We start from the raw sequence: 14,500 nt of genomic DNA, 5'->3' as shown, positions 1-14,500 counted from the left end.
CCAAGGTATATAGTTCTAGAATTTCCTATTTAATTATATGCTTACCTGTCAAGTCGGTGGTGAATATTTAGAAAAAAATGACAGGAATGTAATATAAAGACACTGGGATGAGTGACCATCAGTGACCAGGTAGATCAGTTGTTTAGAGTGTTCCATTAGAGTGTGGAGGTCAAGCATTCTAATCCTGGTCAAACTGAGTAGCACATTATCACATTTTCCCTCTCCTATATATCACAATTAAAGTAATTGGAAAGTAAAAAATGCAACTGCCAGACAGGCAAGTCAAAGATTCGAAACAAGGACATCTGAACTCCAGATCGATCACCAATGACCGACCCACACTAGTTCAAAGTCTTTAATGTCTTAAGACACACAATCCCCCTATACCACCATGATTGTATATTTTATTTGGATACCAAATGTAACACAAGGGGGAAAATGCAATAGTCAGACAGACATTGATGTACGAGGTGAAACTTATTTGGGTAGATTGTAGACTACTTGAGACTAGTTATCACAATTGGATAAAGTACCCTTTCAGTCTAGAGATTAGAGGATGAGAGTTTGAATCCCAGTCTGGCTGATGCAGTCTGCGACGTTAGGCACTAGTCCGATGCCCACGACTAGTAAATTTTAGTCTGGACTTGTATTGAAAATATTTAACTAGTCCGACTGGACTAGTGGCAATTTTCCTCCAAAATAATGGAAATATTATTAATGGTATATATTTTGCACTATAAAGCTTGTCACAAGATCTAATACTATTGTAAAATATGGTATTTGTCGAAGCTTCAAAGTTTCGATGAGCGATTGTGAGACTGGATTCCGGATTTTAGTAGTTACCAAACATTACATCCTGTTTATAACCACGTGAAACCAACCATGGCGATGTTGCTAAGTTGGAGGAAAGGTTCAAAACCAGCTAAGCCTGTCCGTGAACAGACTGAAAAAATTGCTCCAACAAGAAAGAAAAATTTACGGTTCTGGCTAAGTGCTCAAAGGCTCGATGGAAACAACAGTAATACTGTATTAGAGATAATTGGCAATCACGTTCCGTGCTCCGTTTCTTAAGTTAATTATTGAGAGACATTTTGTTTCGATTTCTAATAATTTTCCAATTTAGATCACAATTTACACTTCATGCTGTAAAAAAGACCAGTCTGTAATTTGGACTAGAAAATTCACAGTTGGACTATTAAAATTATGGGTTCACTAGTCCAAATGACTAGTAAGGAAAATAGTTAATGTCACAGACTGCTGATGCATTTTTCCTTTCTTCTTGCACATGTATCGATTTGGTGATTCTTAATCTATCCCTGACTTATTATGGATGGTTGGAAAGTTATGAATGTATTAGAAATGGTAACAAGTTAAAGCTTTTCTGCAACACTTTGTGGTTAATCACTGTAAACGTAATATTAGCACTTAATTGGAATGTCTGTATCGCAAATACTAATTAATGTGTTGTCATTACGTATACCAGTATGTGTACCTGAATATAGTATTTTATTTATGTTTCAGTCAAAAGAGAAGATGATGCGTGGAGCCAGACGAGGCTGTGTGAGACTCAAGGTCTGATCTAAATTCCACTCTCACAGTGATTAGGGAACTGTACATGTGGTATTGATAAAAAGACATCAATCAGTACATCTTTCATTTATTCATGACAAACGTCACTTGTGTATTTTAATTTATAGATCAAAGATGTCTTTCTTTTTTTCACATTTGAGTAAGCTACTAATAAGCTAGCTACATATTGTTTGAAAAAGTAACCTAGTAATTTTCAATTGGTTGAAAGTTTGATTTTTCAAATAGATTATTTATTGCTTTATTTAGGTCATCTGAGACAAAGTCTGATGTCCAACCTTAAACATTTTTTTTGCATTTTTGACTTATACTCAAAAATTGCTGAACAGATTTTAATGAAATGATGAAGCATGAATTATATACCCAAGAGGTAGTTCCAGCCCTAGAGGTCTGAGGGACAGTACCAAAAGCAAATTCAGCCAAATCTTCACGAATAACAACGAAAATCAATTGTACTACAGCGTAGCTCAGGTGATCATTATCTAATTAGCACCTGTTTGTTACTAATAACTGTTTTTGTAGGGAGCAGTAATCGGAATTGATGATGAAGATGACAGTACATTTACCATAACAGTGGACCAGAAAACATTCCATTTTCAAGGTTTGATAACAAAAACTATTTATCACATACTCAGGCTGTCATATGGTTGATTACCATTTGGTATTACAAACCTGCTCATGCAACCACGTAATTAAGGGACCACATGCACCTGTGTTAAGAGACCAGTGTATTATGATATATTCCTCATTTTAGAAATTTCATTGTGATATGAAACTGTATTAAGGTAATAGGATTGTGTCACCATTTCTCAGTAGAATTTCTTCAAATTTTGTAGTTATATTGCTTTGAATTAAAGAAAATGTTCTACCACAAAAAAAATAAAGGTTGTCAGAATTTTAAGGATTTTAAAAGGAAATTTATGTAAAAAGGAGTGAATTTTGAAAAAAAAATGAAAGACACAATATTTTCAATATTTTGCAAAATAATGTCAATAACAATGATACTGACATAGATTAGTATTGCATTAATGTATGTCAATTTAATAAATGCTGAAATTGTGTAAAATTAATTATCTATAAACAATTAAAAATTGACATTTTATGATAAAACCATATACACATAGTAATTGCATGTAAGAGTTATCGTTCTTGAAAAACTTCACAGTAGTGAAATAGGTAGCCGGTTTCCTGAAGTACAGAAAAATGGACACATGTGACTCATTGATAAAAAACAACTGAATTAATGCCTGGATTGCTTTGAAATACTTTAATATTGAGAGAACACACTGTTCTGTCAATAACAGACATACAATATTCATCAGTTTAATATTAAACATTAGAATGTGCGGAAATTGTGATACTGTCTCCCTACATTGGATTTTCAACTAGGGATGTACTTCCTATTTCCGTTTATCAATACACTCCAATGACCTTAAGAGACCACATGCATTAAGAGACCTTTTTTTGTAATTTCCCAAGAATGGTCTCTTGATAAAAGTTTGATTTTAACATAAGAACTGAACATAAAGTTTTGAATTGTTGTGTATATAGTAACAGCCATATGTATTTTGACATCCCAGCAATTCAGGCTTGATAACTAAAGTCAACAGTTGCTGTGATATCAGGGGTTTTCCTTTGCTCATACTGGTCTAATTTGTCATTTTGAATGATTTTGTGATGATGTAATTTAAATTATTATTTTTTCATTGAATATGATATTCATAACTCACTAGAGATTTTTGAAATGCTATGAGTGTAAATTGTTTAAAATGATGTATATCTTTGAAAAAATAATTCCAAACAAAATGAAAATATTAATTATTGTGTTTTCATGAATATTTATTTGGATTTACAGAATTTTGTGTGTACAAAAATGCTTTATGATTGTATTAAATTTCGCCTGAACTCTTAAAATGAAGTTTTAAAACTCTTTAGCTCGAGATGCTGATGAACGTGAAAAGTGGATACAGGGCCTAGAGAATGCAATACTTCGACATTCTCATACCCACAAGGTCAGTGTGTACTTTGTAAAAAGAAATGTTATGACAACATTGTTCAATATGCAATCTATGTTTTTATTCCCAAAAATCGAGATCCAAGGATACCATAATGTCCATATGAGAAAAATTGGTATGCATTATATTTTTTAGCTCACCTGGCCCGAAGGGCCATGTGAGCTTATGCCGTACTGTGGCGTCCGTCGTTCATCTTTCGTCCATCAACTTTTTCTTTTAAATGACTTCTTCTGAAAAACTGGAGGACATAGGGTCATGATATTTGGCCAGTAGGTACCTGGGATGGTGTGCTATAAAATTTCCTCATTAAAATGACCTTGATCTACTTTCAAGGTCACAGGGCTCAAATTATTATGTTGAAAACTTAAAACAACAATATCCTAAGAACCATTTGGACTAGAGACATGATACTTAGGTATGCTATGTAGACCTGAAGTGCAAATCTTTTTCTTACTTACAGTAATGAGGTCAAAGGTCAACTTTAAGTGCTAGTCGGGGGTCAAATGTCAACATGGGTTAAAAGCTTTAACAATCTTCTTCTCAAATTCCATAAGGCCCAGGGTCATAATATTTGGCCAATAGGTACCTGGGATGGAGTGCTATAAAGTTTCCTCATTAAAATGACCTTGACTTTCTTTCAAGGTCACAGGGCTCAAATATGTTAAAAACTTCAAACAACAATATCCTAAGAACCGTTTGGACTAGAGTCATTATACTTGGGTATGTTATGTAAACCAGCAGTGCAAATCTTTTCTCACTTACAGTAATGAGGTCAAATGTCAACTTTAAGTGCTAGCCGGAGTCAAAGGTCAATGTGGGTTAAAAGCTTTAGAATTACAATTTCAAATTTCAATCAATAATATCTTGAGAAGCGTTTAAGAGATGTTAAAATGTCTTGTGTTCTAGTTACCAAATTTGGTCTGAAGTTACCTATATGTCAGTTTCATGTAACAAAAATAACAGGTGAGCGATACAGGCCCTCTGGGCCTCTTGTTTATTCCCCAAATCGAACTCCAAGGTGAAAACGTAATGGCAACAATGTCTCTCCAAGCTAACATCCAATATTAAAAAGTTAAGAGGCTTTAATAACACAAAGACATTAAAAACCAGTAGATTTATTTTATTAACATGTATGTATAATTTTGTGTGTTAATGGTTTCATTTCGTTGAACGAAAAGTTTCAAGAGAATTCAAGAGAATGTCCAACTGTCCTGTTTCATTTTTTGCACAACATCATCCTCGATATCCAGGGGTTATGCTCACTTTCGCTCTCTACACCCCTGGAATACGTCATAGCAAAATCAAAGGCTCAATGGTGCAGCACCTTGTGGTTAAGACAAGAAGACTAGGTTGGTCCTTTGATGTACATCAAAAGAATCTTGCGGTCGTTTTACGGTAAAAAATGACAGGCTTTGAAGTCGGGCATTGCTTCTTTGTATTCTTTAAAGGACAAGTATCAGCCTAGTGATTGGTCAGTTTTTTTTACCTGACACCAATCAAATAGCTAGCCCCATGTCTACATGTTTGCTATGACATATTCCAGAGGTGCAGAGAGCGAAAGTGAGCATAACCCCTGGATATCGAGGATGGTACAATAGTAGTTGAGGGGAAAAGTACCTGCTGTTACCCCCTGCAACTAATGAGGAACTCTTTTGCAAAATTAGGGATTTTCTTTCCTCTACTGAGGGACACACAAGTGACCAGAATAAACCTGATACATACACCCATTGCAGCATTTTGGATATTTCTGTTCATCGCTTTCCTTAGTTGGCATTATCTATCTTGCTTGGTATTGAGCATTTGCCCAGTAGGGAAGATTATGTGCTCTGGCCCTTGACCCAAGACAAAACAAAGTTGTTAGAATTTATTTACTCCCTTTTACTGGATGTTCAGTTTTAAATGTATATAAGAAAGGATTGGGTTTATATACATGAAACTGTTTTCATGCTCAAGCATGGATTCTGTGCTCAAACCTGCTTTCATGTGTAACTCAATTAAATCATGTCAAACAATCAAAAAGTCAACCCTAAACATTACAAAAGTATTCGGCTTTAAGTCCCTACATTTTTTTTCTAAAATCATTGAAAAAGTAAGATTTTAAAAATTGATTTATAACTAAAACAAGAATTGAGGCTTGAGCACAAAATTCATGCTTGAGCATCAGAATGGTTTCATGAATACAGGCCTTGGTTATCCCTTTGTCAGTATAATGAAACTGGGCAGAGTGTTGTGATACTATGTCCAGGTTATAATATTTCAATGAGATGACACTTTTAAATGACCGTTGATTGGCCGTAATATATCTGGACACAATCTTCTTAGGACGTCAGCTGTTGCAAAGGCGTTAAAAAGTATTTGAGTTGTAATTATTGCCGTCTTGTTAGATGTCATTAAAGGTTTGAGGTATAATTTTTTTTCAGAAACATGAGCCAAAAACTGTCCCTACAGCTGCCGATTTTGACAGAAAACTCGCCGAAACTGATGCTTATTTACAACTTTTAATTGGCCAAGTACAGGTAATGTTTTCTGCTTCATACGAGGAACAGATTCAAATTTGTAGATGAATTTAGTAACCTTGAAAACGATGAACATATTAAGTATGTTTTTAAAGAAAATTGATATATTATGTAGCATACAAATAATCTGTGACTAAATTACAAAAAAATATATTTTGATTATAAAAAAAAAATCCAATACAAATATTGAGGTAAATTATATAGTTTGCTTTTGTTCTGCATATTATGAATAAAAAAAATCAAAGAAGCTCTGAAGAGCAATAAATGATTATAACTTATACAGTGATACTCTTTATACCTTTAATGGACTAGGGTAGATACATTTTACTTGTTTCAATAAATCAAGGTTACAGCTATTAAATTGATCTTTAAAATACTGCATTTGAATTCCTATTATAGCAAAAGAAGAATTAATCTGCACACTTTGACCTTAATACATCGTTTTTTGCCTCAAATAAAGACTTTTTCTATATCCAGACGTTACAGACGAGGATTGATGCTTGTGAAGATGTGGCTGCCAAAGAAAAGTATAACGTGCTTAAAGTGACTGCTGAGGTATCGACAGTTCTAGCCTTTTTTTTATTCTTAAAATTCAGTACTGTTTGAATTCATTTTTGGGAAAAAGATAGACCCAACAGTTTGTTTTATATTTAACATCATTGTTGCATGTTCACAATATACAAAAATTGACAATTCTAAGTGAACTTGCATTTTTAGCATTTTGCCACAATTTCAGTATGCTTCAAATAATGTTATTAATAGCTTTGAGTCAATCACTCGTGTAACTTAACTTACAGGAGGGCCATTTTGTCAATACCAGTATCGTTTATTGCCAATACAAGAAACCAATAATTATTTTGGATCTCTTTAATTAAATGATTACAGCTACATTATGTATATTTTAAGAATGAAGATGTACAGATTGAATGAATTAAAAAGTTAAAAAGAAATATTTTAATAGTGTTCAATACATGTATTTGAGTTATTCTGGATGTCATTTCAAGAAAAAAAACTATTGTGATGCATTAAATTTACCCTAAATGCACTGCCGTTCTGAAATATGTCTGTTCAGACTGAATGAGTTTTGATTTGAGTTATTCGCAGCGATTTCTGATTGCAGGCAATGATAGAAGCTATAAAGCATGCCATCATGATGCTGCAGATAGCGAAGGTAGGCCCACCAGAAAATAAAGACGAGGTATTTGTTTTTTGAAACATTTGTAGCGAGGACTAACAACACGTATAATCAGTTTAACTGGAAATCACAGTAATTGGTTTGTATACAAGGTTTCTGTGTAAAAATAACGAAAACCTAATAATGTTCAATGTTTAATTTGGATTTAAATGTGAAATATGTACAATAAAGTGATTTACAGTTGTGTAATATTAACCTGCTTTGTGGTAAAGGGGAAACTTTATACCAGTTATGACACTGTGGTAAAGGGGAAACTTTAACCTGACTGTATACCAGTTATGACACTGTGGTAAAGGGGAAACTATAACCTGACTATACCAGTTATGACACTGTGGTAAAGGGAAACTTGAACCTGACTGTATACCAGTTATGACACTGTGGTAAAGGGGAAACTATAACCTGACTATACCAGTTATGACACTGTGGTAATGAGGAAAATTTAACCTGACTATACCAGTTATGACACTGTGGTAATGGGAAACTTTAACCTGACTGTATACCAGTTATAACACTGTGGTAATGGGAAACTATAACCTGACTATACAAGTTATAACACTGTGGTAATGGGAAACTTTAACCTGATTGTATATCAGTTGTAACACTGTGGTAATGGGAAACTTTAACCTGATTGTATATCAGTTATAACACTGTGGTAATGGGAAAATTTAACCTGATTGTATATCAGTTATAACACTGTGGTAGTGGGAAACTTAACCTAACTATATATCAGTTATAACACTGTGGTAATGGGAAAATTTAACCTGATTGTATATCAGTTATAACACTGTGGTAGTGGGAAACTTAACCTAACTATATATCAGTTATAACACTGTGGTAATGGGAAACTTAACCTAACTATAAATCAATCATAAAACTGTGGTAACGAGGAAACTTGAACCTGACTGTATACGAGTTATAGCACTTCGGTAATTGTAATGAAATAATCCAATATGGCTACAAAGGAATTTCATTGGCTGATAGCTAATTACCCATAAATGAAACTCTTTCATGTAATGGACGGGTGCAATTTTTGAGCTGTTTTTCTCTTACTGCAAAAAGATATGCCATTTTATTGTAACAGTTATGATATCCTGTCCTGTGTTTGGATTAGCCTTGGTTCCACTTTGGAAACTTGTTTATATATTATAAGGGTACGTAATATAAAAAAATAGCACTTGTTAACATTGAAATCAAATTCAATATTATTTATGGAAAAATATGATAATTTTAGTTACTTAAAATAGGGTAAGCCAAGTATAAGCTATACTATATCAAATTTGTAATTTAAAGTTTCTTATAAATCAATAATATTTGTAATCTCTAAGTTCCAGAGAGTTTCAAAAATACTGATTGATTAATTTATTTATTTGACAGGAAAGTTTGAAGGGTCCAGTGATGAATGGGACAATGCATGAGCCAGTTCTCACCACAGGTGCTGATTTTGACCATTTCGGTCGGAGAGGTATTCTACTAATAACCCTTAACAACTAGAAACAGGTGGAGGTATTCCTTAGGATGGTGTTGCACTGTAACATGTGGGCAGCCACCCATCCAGTCACTGACCATGCATGCTTTGTGTTGCTGAACTAGTGAGTGGGTCCGGGGTTATACGGCAAAGCTTGAAAAGCTCTGATCACGCTTGACATTGCTGAACTAGTGAGCATGCCCTAGGGTTGTACTGTAAAGCCAGAAAAGTCCTGACCACGCTTGACATTGCTGAACTAGTGAGCACGCCCTAGGGTTATACTGTAAAGCGAGAAAAGCTAGCTTGCCACTAAGGCAGTATTTTCCTCTCTTATTCATTGGATTTTACACTCTCCCCCCGCCCCCCTCTGAGAAGTCTCATCCTGATACTTGGTCTTGGGAACTCCCTTGGGTCCTCCTTGTGTATCAATTCTTATCACACCACCTGGAGCTAGCCTTAAACGGTACCAAGGGGTTTGGAGGTAGCCGAGTTTCCTCACGCCCTGACAGCAGACTTAGACATTTTGACAGATAAATGTCTAGTGTCAGGGGCCAGAGTGCAATCCTATAAGAAAACAAGGAATTCTCCAACACCGCTTGGTATCGGAGAATTATGAGGTGCTGACAACAAAAATCTACTACGATACAACACATACCTCACATATATCGATAAATGGGTTATTTATTGTTACCAACAGTTGCTACATTCCGTAAGTAGAGTCCTTGGTTTTCATTTGTTCAAATGTTTCCACCTAAGCAACACCATTTTGTAGATTATGCAAATTACATTGGAGTGACTAATCAACAAACCGTACTGATCCAAACCAAAAACGGAATATATATTATTCTTGTTTAGGAGATTTCCGGACTGCCTCTTCTTGTTGATTAGCCACTGACCACATTCATTGTTGCTGAACTAGTGGTTGGGTCACAAGGTAATATGCACATTACTGGAAAAGCTCTGAGTGTGTTAATGATGCTGAACTAATGGGTGGGTCACAGGGTTGAACTGCATCACCGGAAAAGCTGTTTCAGTGGTGTGATATACCCCGGGCGCCCTTCGACACGCTCACAAGATAGCAATGGCAAGTATGGAAAGTGGATGGAAGGGGTAACACTAACTTATAACTAGACATACGTTTAGACGTCACTCAGGGTAAGGTCACACTAACTTATAACTAGACATACGTTTAGACGTCACTCAGGGTAAGGTCACATGTTGTAACGTGTAGAAATCTATAGCTTTCTTCTTCATTATGTTTGCTGTGTTTCTTTACATTAGAGTTTAAACTTGAGCTGTTAATAATTGTAGAACACCAGAATTTCATTAGAAGTGTGTTTTTGCTAGGCAAAGTCTTTGATATATAATGATATTAGATTAATTTTATACAGCTTTTGGGGTTTTTGCAAGATTTCCCGACTTCATATTCTTCCCTTTTTGAGATTTTTATATATATATAAAAATGTTGGATATTTTTCACATTTGTTTCGTTGAGAATTTACATTTAGAGGGAATCATGTCACCTATTTTATACAAGAACTGATACCTATATGAATTCATTAAAGCTTTGAATTCATTGTTAAAGGTTACATATATTTATTCCTAGCATATTGCACATATCAACTGTGTAAACATGTACTACTGTATAATTATCATTGTAGTTTAACTTTGCCTTTTCCTCCCTACATAATAAAAGTGGAATTCACAATATTGAAATTAATCAAACAGCATACTTACTATACATAGTAATAACATGATAACGGCAAGATTAGAGTTGTCACGATACACTTTACCCACAATTCGATACGTATCTCGATATTTGTACCACGATTCGATTATTTCGATTCGATACACCTTCATTTTAAAATATAAACAAAATGAGATATATAAGCCGTCGATACACGCAAACCCACAGTGTTTCCACACTTTTGGTTTGAAGCTTGCCGGAGTATCACAAATTTTAATTTCCTTACGGCAGTCCGCCATTTTTGTTATGAATGCTTTGTGAAAATTGCATCCTCGCAGCCAATTGGTTGAGGGTTTAGAGATCAGCCAATGCAATTGAACATCTCATAGTCATTTTGGCTGAAGCGGCATACAATAATATTTGGATCGTGACGCATCGAAAATCCGGAAAAATATATCGTGAATCGAATCGAACATAAATAATCGCAGTACAAGTGCATCGCAGTGAATCGTGACACCTCTAGGCAAAATCAACACTCCGCAAAAAATTGATTCCACCAGTGAAAGGCGAAAGTTTGACTAAACAAAAGTTTCCCTGTAGACAGTATATACTAGTTATACTATATTATACATTTCAAATACCGGTATGTATATTATTGAATTTTGAACAGTAAAACTGGTGCTGATAATTAGGTGATATGTAACCTTTTTAAGCTTTGTTAAGTACCTGAATCAGTGAAAAAATTAAGTGACAATTTCTATTCCATTATCAAGGTGGAATAATGAAACAATATATTAACTCATTCACCCCTGAAATTTCATAATGAACTATTCCAACCTTTGAATTGGAAGAGTTGAAATGTGTCTTCAGGGGTGAATGAGTATAAGCAAACGTCATCAATGAAAGAAATCCAACATAACATTCATATTGTAAAAGTGGAATTTTTTCTAGTGTTGAAATGCTCGTGTTTTAGCATCGAGTAAATTAGTATGAAAAATATCATCAGTCAAATATTGATTAATAGATCATATAGATGATATACACTGTGTATATATTCTATATATACTTAGAACCATTGCTAAAATTTCCTCACAGCGATCAGCTTTAACCCTTTCACTCCTAGGTCACTTTAGTAGACTCTACCATGCATTTATGGGGGTGAGTCCATTCTTGTTTGTGGTGGTGAAAAGGTCACAATAAGAACATGTTCAAATAGGAGAATTTCCACTTTTACATTTATAATGTTTATTAGACGTGCCAAGTTGTGTTTGTTTGCAGCAGGCCAGAGGGCTAATTCACTTTATAGTGGGATTCCTGCCTCCCTGTCCGCAGAGAGCCTAGACCTCAACTCCTCTCTACCTCCGCCTGGCTCCTCTACCAGCACTCCTCTCACAGGGGGTATGTCTCAGACCCCCCTCTCTTCTCCAGTCACAACACTTACCCTCTACAAACACTTCTCACAGGGGGTACATCTCACACACCCGTCTCTTCTCCACTCACAACACTTATCCTCTACAAACACTTCTCACAGGGGGTATGTCTCACACCCCTCTCTTCTCCACTCACAACACTTACCCTCTACAAACACTTCTCACAGGGGGTACGTCTCACACTCCTCTCTTCTCCAGTCACAACACTTACCCTCTACAAACACTTCTCACAGGGGGTGTGTCTCACACCCCTCCCCTCTCTTCTCCACTCACAACACTTACCCTCTACAAACACTTCTCACAGGGGGTTATGTCTCAGACCCTCCACTCTTCTCCAGTCATAACACTTACCCTCTACAAACACTTCTCACAGGGGGTACGTCTCACACACCCGTCTCTTCTCCACTCACAACACTTAACCTCTACAAACACTTCTCACAGGGGGTACGTCTCACACCCCTCTCTTCTCCAGTCATAACACTAAGCCTCTACAATCACATGACTTTCAGGGGGAATATTTGTCACACCCTTTTTTCCTGTCTCTCTCGATACATATAACTCCCACACATGCTCTCCAGTCACCATAACCCCTTAATTGACAACTACTACTCTCACGGTAGGGGAGACCTCTTACATCTAGTCTCCATTCACTGTTATCTCCTGCAAAACCTATTGTCAGGGATTACATTGCACATCTTCACTTCATTCACAAACACCTCTCTCTCAAGGGTTATGACTCTCACACCCTTCCCCCATTCACACAACACTTAATCAGTACCCTCGACAAATGCACCCGTCACCAGAGATATACAAAAGATATTCCCCTTGATTGTCATGTACGTACAATGTGCACTTTGATATTTTCCATTCTCTTCATGTCTCGAAACTCATTATTCATCATATAAGTTCATATACCTGGTAGCAATATCAATATATTTTACAATATGTTCCTCGGGTCAATTCTCCATAGGTTTCACAGCACATATTCTGGTCTTCTAAACGTACTTGAGAATCTGATGTATCACCTTAGTATGTAGTTGCTTTACCTACTAGGTAGGTGGTAAAGAAGGTGGTTAAGAAACTTTCCCCACATTTACAAATAAGTCTCTTGTCTAAAATGTTGCCAGAAAATATTCACTGAAAGTAAGGTTTTTCGAAATATTTTAGTCATGTTTTTATTTTTTTTCATGTAGACATACCTTTTTCGTCAAGCTCACTTTTAGACCTGCCATTGCCTTCTTTGCAGTTAGCAAAATAACAGTTATAGTTAGCAGAATGACAGTTATAGTTAGCAGAATGAGTTATAGTTTGCAGAATGACAGTTATAGTTAGCAGAATGAGTTATAGTTAGCAAAATGACAGTTATAGTTAGCAGAATGAGTTATAGTAAGCAGAATGAACAGTTATAGTTAGCAGAATGAGTAATAGTTAGCAGAATGAGTTATAGTTAGCAGAATGACAGTTATAGTTAGCAGAATGACAGTTATAGTTAGCAGAATGAACAGTTATAATTAGCAGAATGACAATTATAGTTAGCAGAATGACCAGTTATAGTTAGCAGAATGACAGTTATAGTTAGCAGAATGACAGTTATAGTAAGCAGAATGACAGTTATAGTAAGCAGAATAACAGTTATAGTTAGCAGAATGACATTTATATAGTAAGCAGAATGACAGTTATAGTAAGCAGAATGACAGTTATAGTTTGCAGAATGACAGTTATAGTAAGCAGAATGACAGTTAACGTTTGTGGTATGACAGTTATATTTAGTGGAATAACAGTTATAGATAGCAGAACGACTATCAGTTGTATGAAAATTATAATTTGCAGAATGACAAGTTTTGTTAGTGTTATGACAGTTATAGTTAGTAGTATGGCAGTTACAGTTAGTGGTATGACAGTTATAGTTAGTAGTATGACAGTTGTAGTTAGTGGTATGACAGTTATAGTTAGTGGTATGACAGTTGTAGTTAGTGGTATGGCAGTTACAGTTAGTGGTATGACAGTTACAGTTAGTGGTATGACAGTTGTAGTTAGTGGTATGACAGTTATAGTTAGTGGTATGACAGTTGTAGTTAGTGGTATGGCAGTTACAGTTAGTGGTATGACAGTTGTAGTTAGTGGTATGACAGTTAAAGTTAGTGGTATGACAGTTGTAGTTAGTGGTATGACAGTTATAGTTAGTGGTATGACAGTTATAGTTAGTGGTTTGACAGTTGTAGTTAGTGGTATGGCAGTTACAGTTAGTGGTATGACAGTTACAGTTAGTGGTATGACAGTTGTAGTTAGTGGTATGACAGTTATAGTTAGTGGTATGACAGTTGTAGTTAGTGGTATGGCAGTTACAGTTAGTGGTATGACAGTTGTAGTTAGTGGTATGACAGTTAAAGTTAGTGGTATGACAGTTGTAGTTAGTGGTATGACAGTTGTAGTTAGTGGTATGGCAGTTAGTGGTATGACAGTTATAGTTAGTGGTTTGACAGTTGTAGTTAGTGGTATGGCAGTTACAGTTAGTGGTATGACAGTTACAGTTAGTGGTATGACAGTTGTAGTTAGTGGTATGACAGTTATAGTTAGTGGTATGACAGTTGTAGTTAGTGGTATG

The 14,500-nt window shown here is 35.5% G+C and overlaps 1 protein-coding gene across 1 annotated transcript in view; it reads left to right on the top strand.

Moving 5' to 3' along the window:
• The window catches only part of LOC110445211 (oxysterol-binding protein-related protein 9-like), a 34,466-nt gene that overhangs the window by 544 nt on the left and 19,422 nt on the right, over positions 1–14,500 (top strand). The window contains exons 2-9 of the mRNA XM_021489718.1: positions 1,522–1,572; positions 2,110–2,188; positions 3,523–3,599; positions 6,023–6,118; positions 6,596–6,673; positions 7,239–7,289; positions 8,688–8,775; positions 11,744–11,863. Of these exons, the coding sequence (XP_021345393.1) occupies positions 1,522–1,572; positions 2,110–2,188; positions 3,523–3,599; positions 6,023–6,118; positions 6,596–6,673; positions 7,239–7,289; positions 8,688–8,775; positions 11,744–11,863 (640 nt within the window). The remainder of the gene's footprint in view (positions 1–1,521; positions 1,573–2,109; positions 2,189–3,522; positions 3,600–6,022; positions 6,119–6,595; positions 6,674–7,238; positions 7,290–8,687; positions 8,776–11,743; positions 11,864–14,500) is intronic.

Source organism: Mizuhopecten yessoensis, unplaced genomic scaffold (genome assembly GCF_002113885.1).
Source record: "Mizuhopecten yessoensis strain PY_sf001 unplaced genomic scaffold, ASM211388v2 scaffold2111, whole genome shotgun sequence".
In the NCBI taxonomy this organism is placed as follows: domain Eukaryota; kingdom Metazoa; phylum Mollusca; class Bivalvia; order Pectinida; family Pectinidae; genus Mizuhopecten; species Mizuhopecten yessoensis.
Note: the sequence above shows the minus strand (reverse complement) of the source record. Positions and strands in the feature narration are given on the sequence as shown.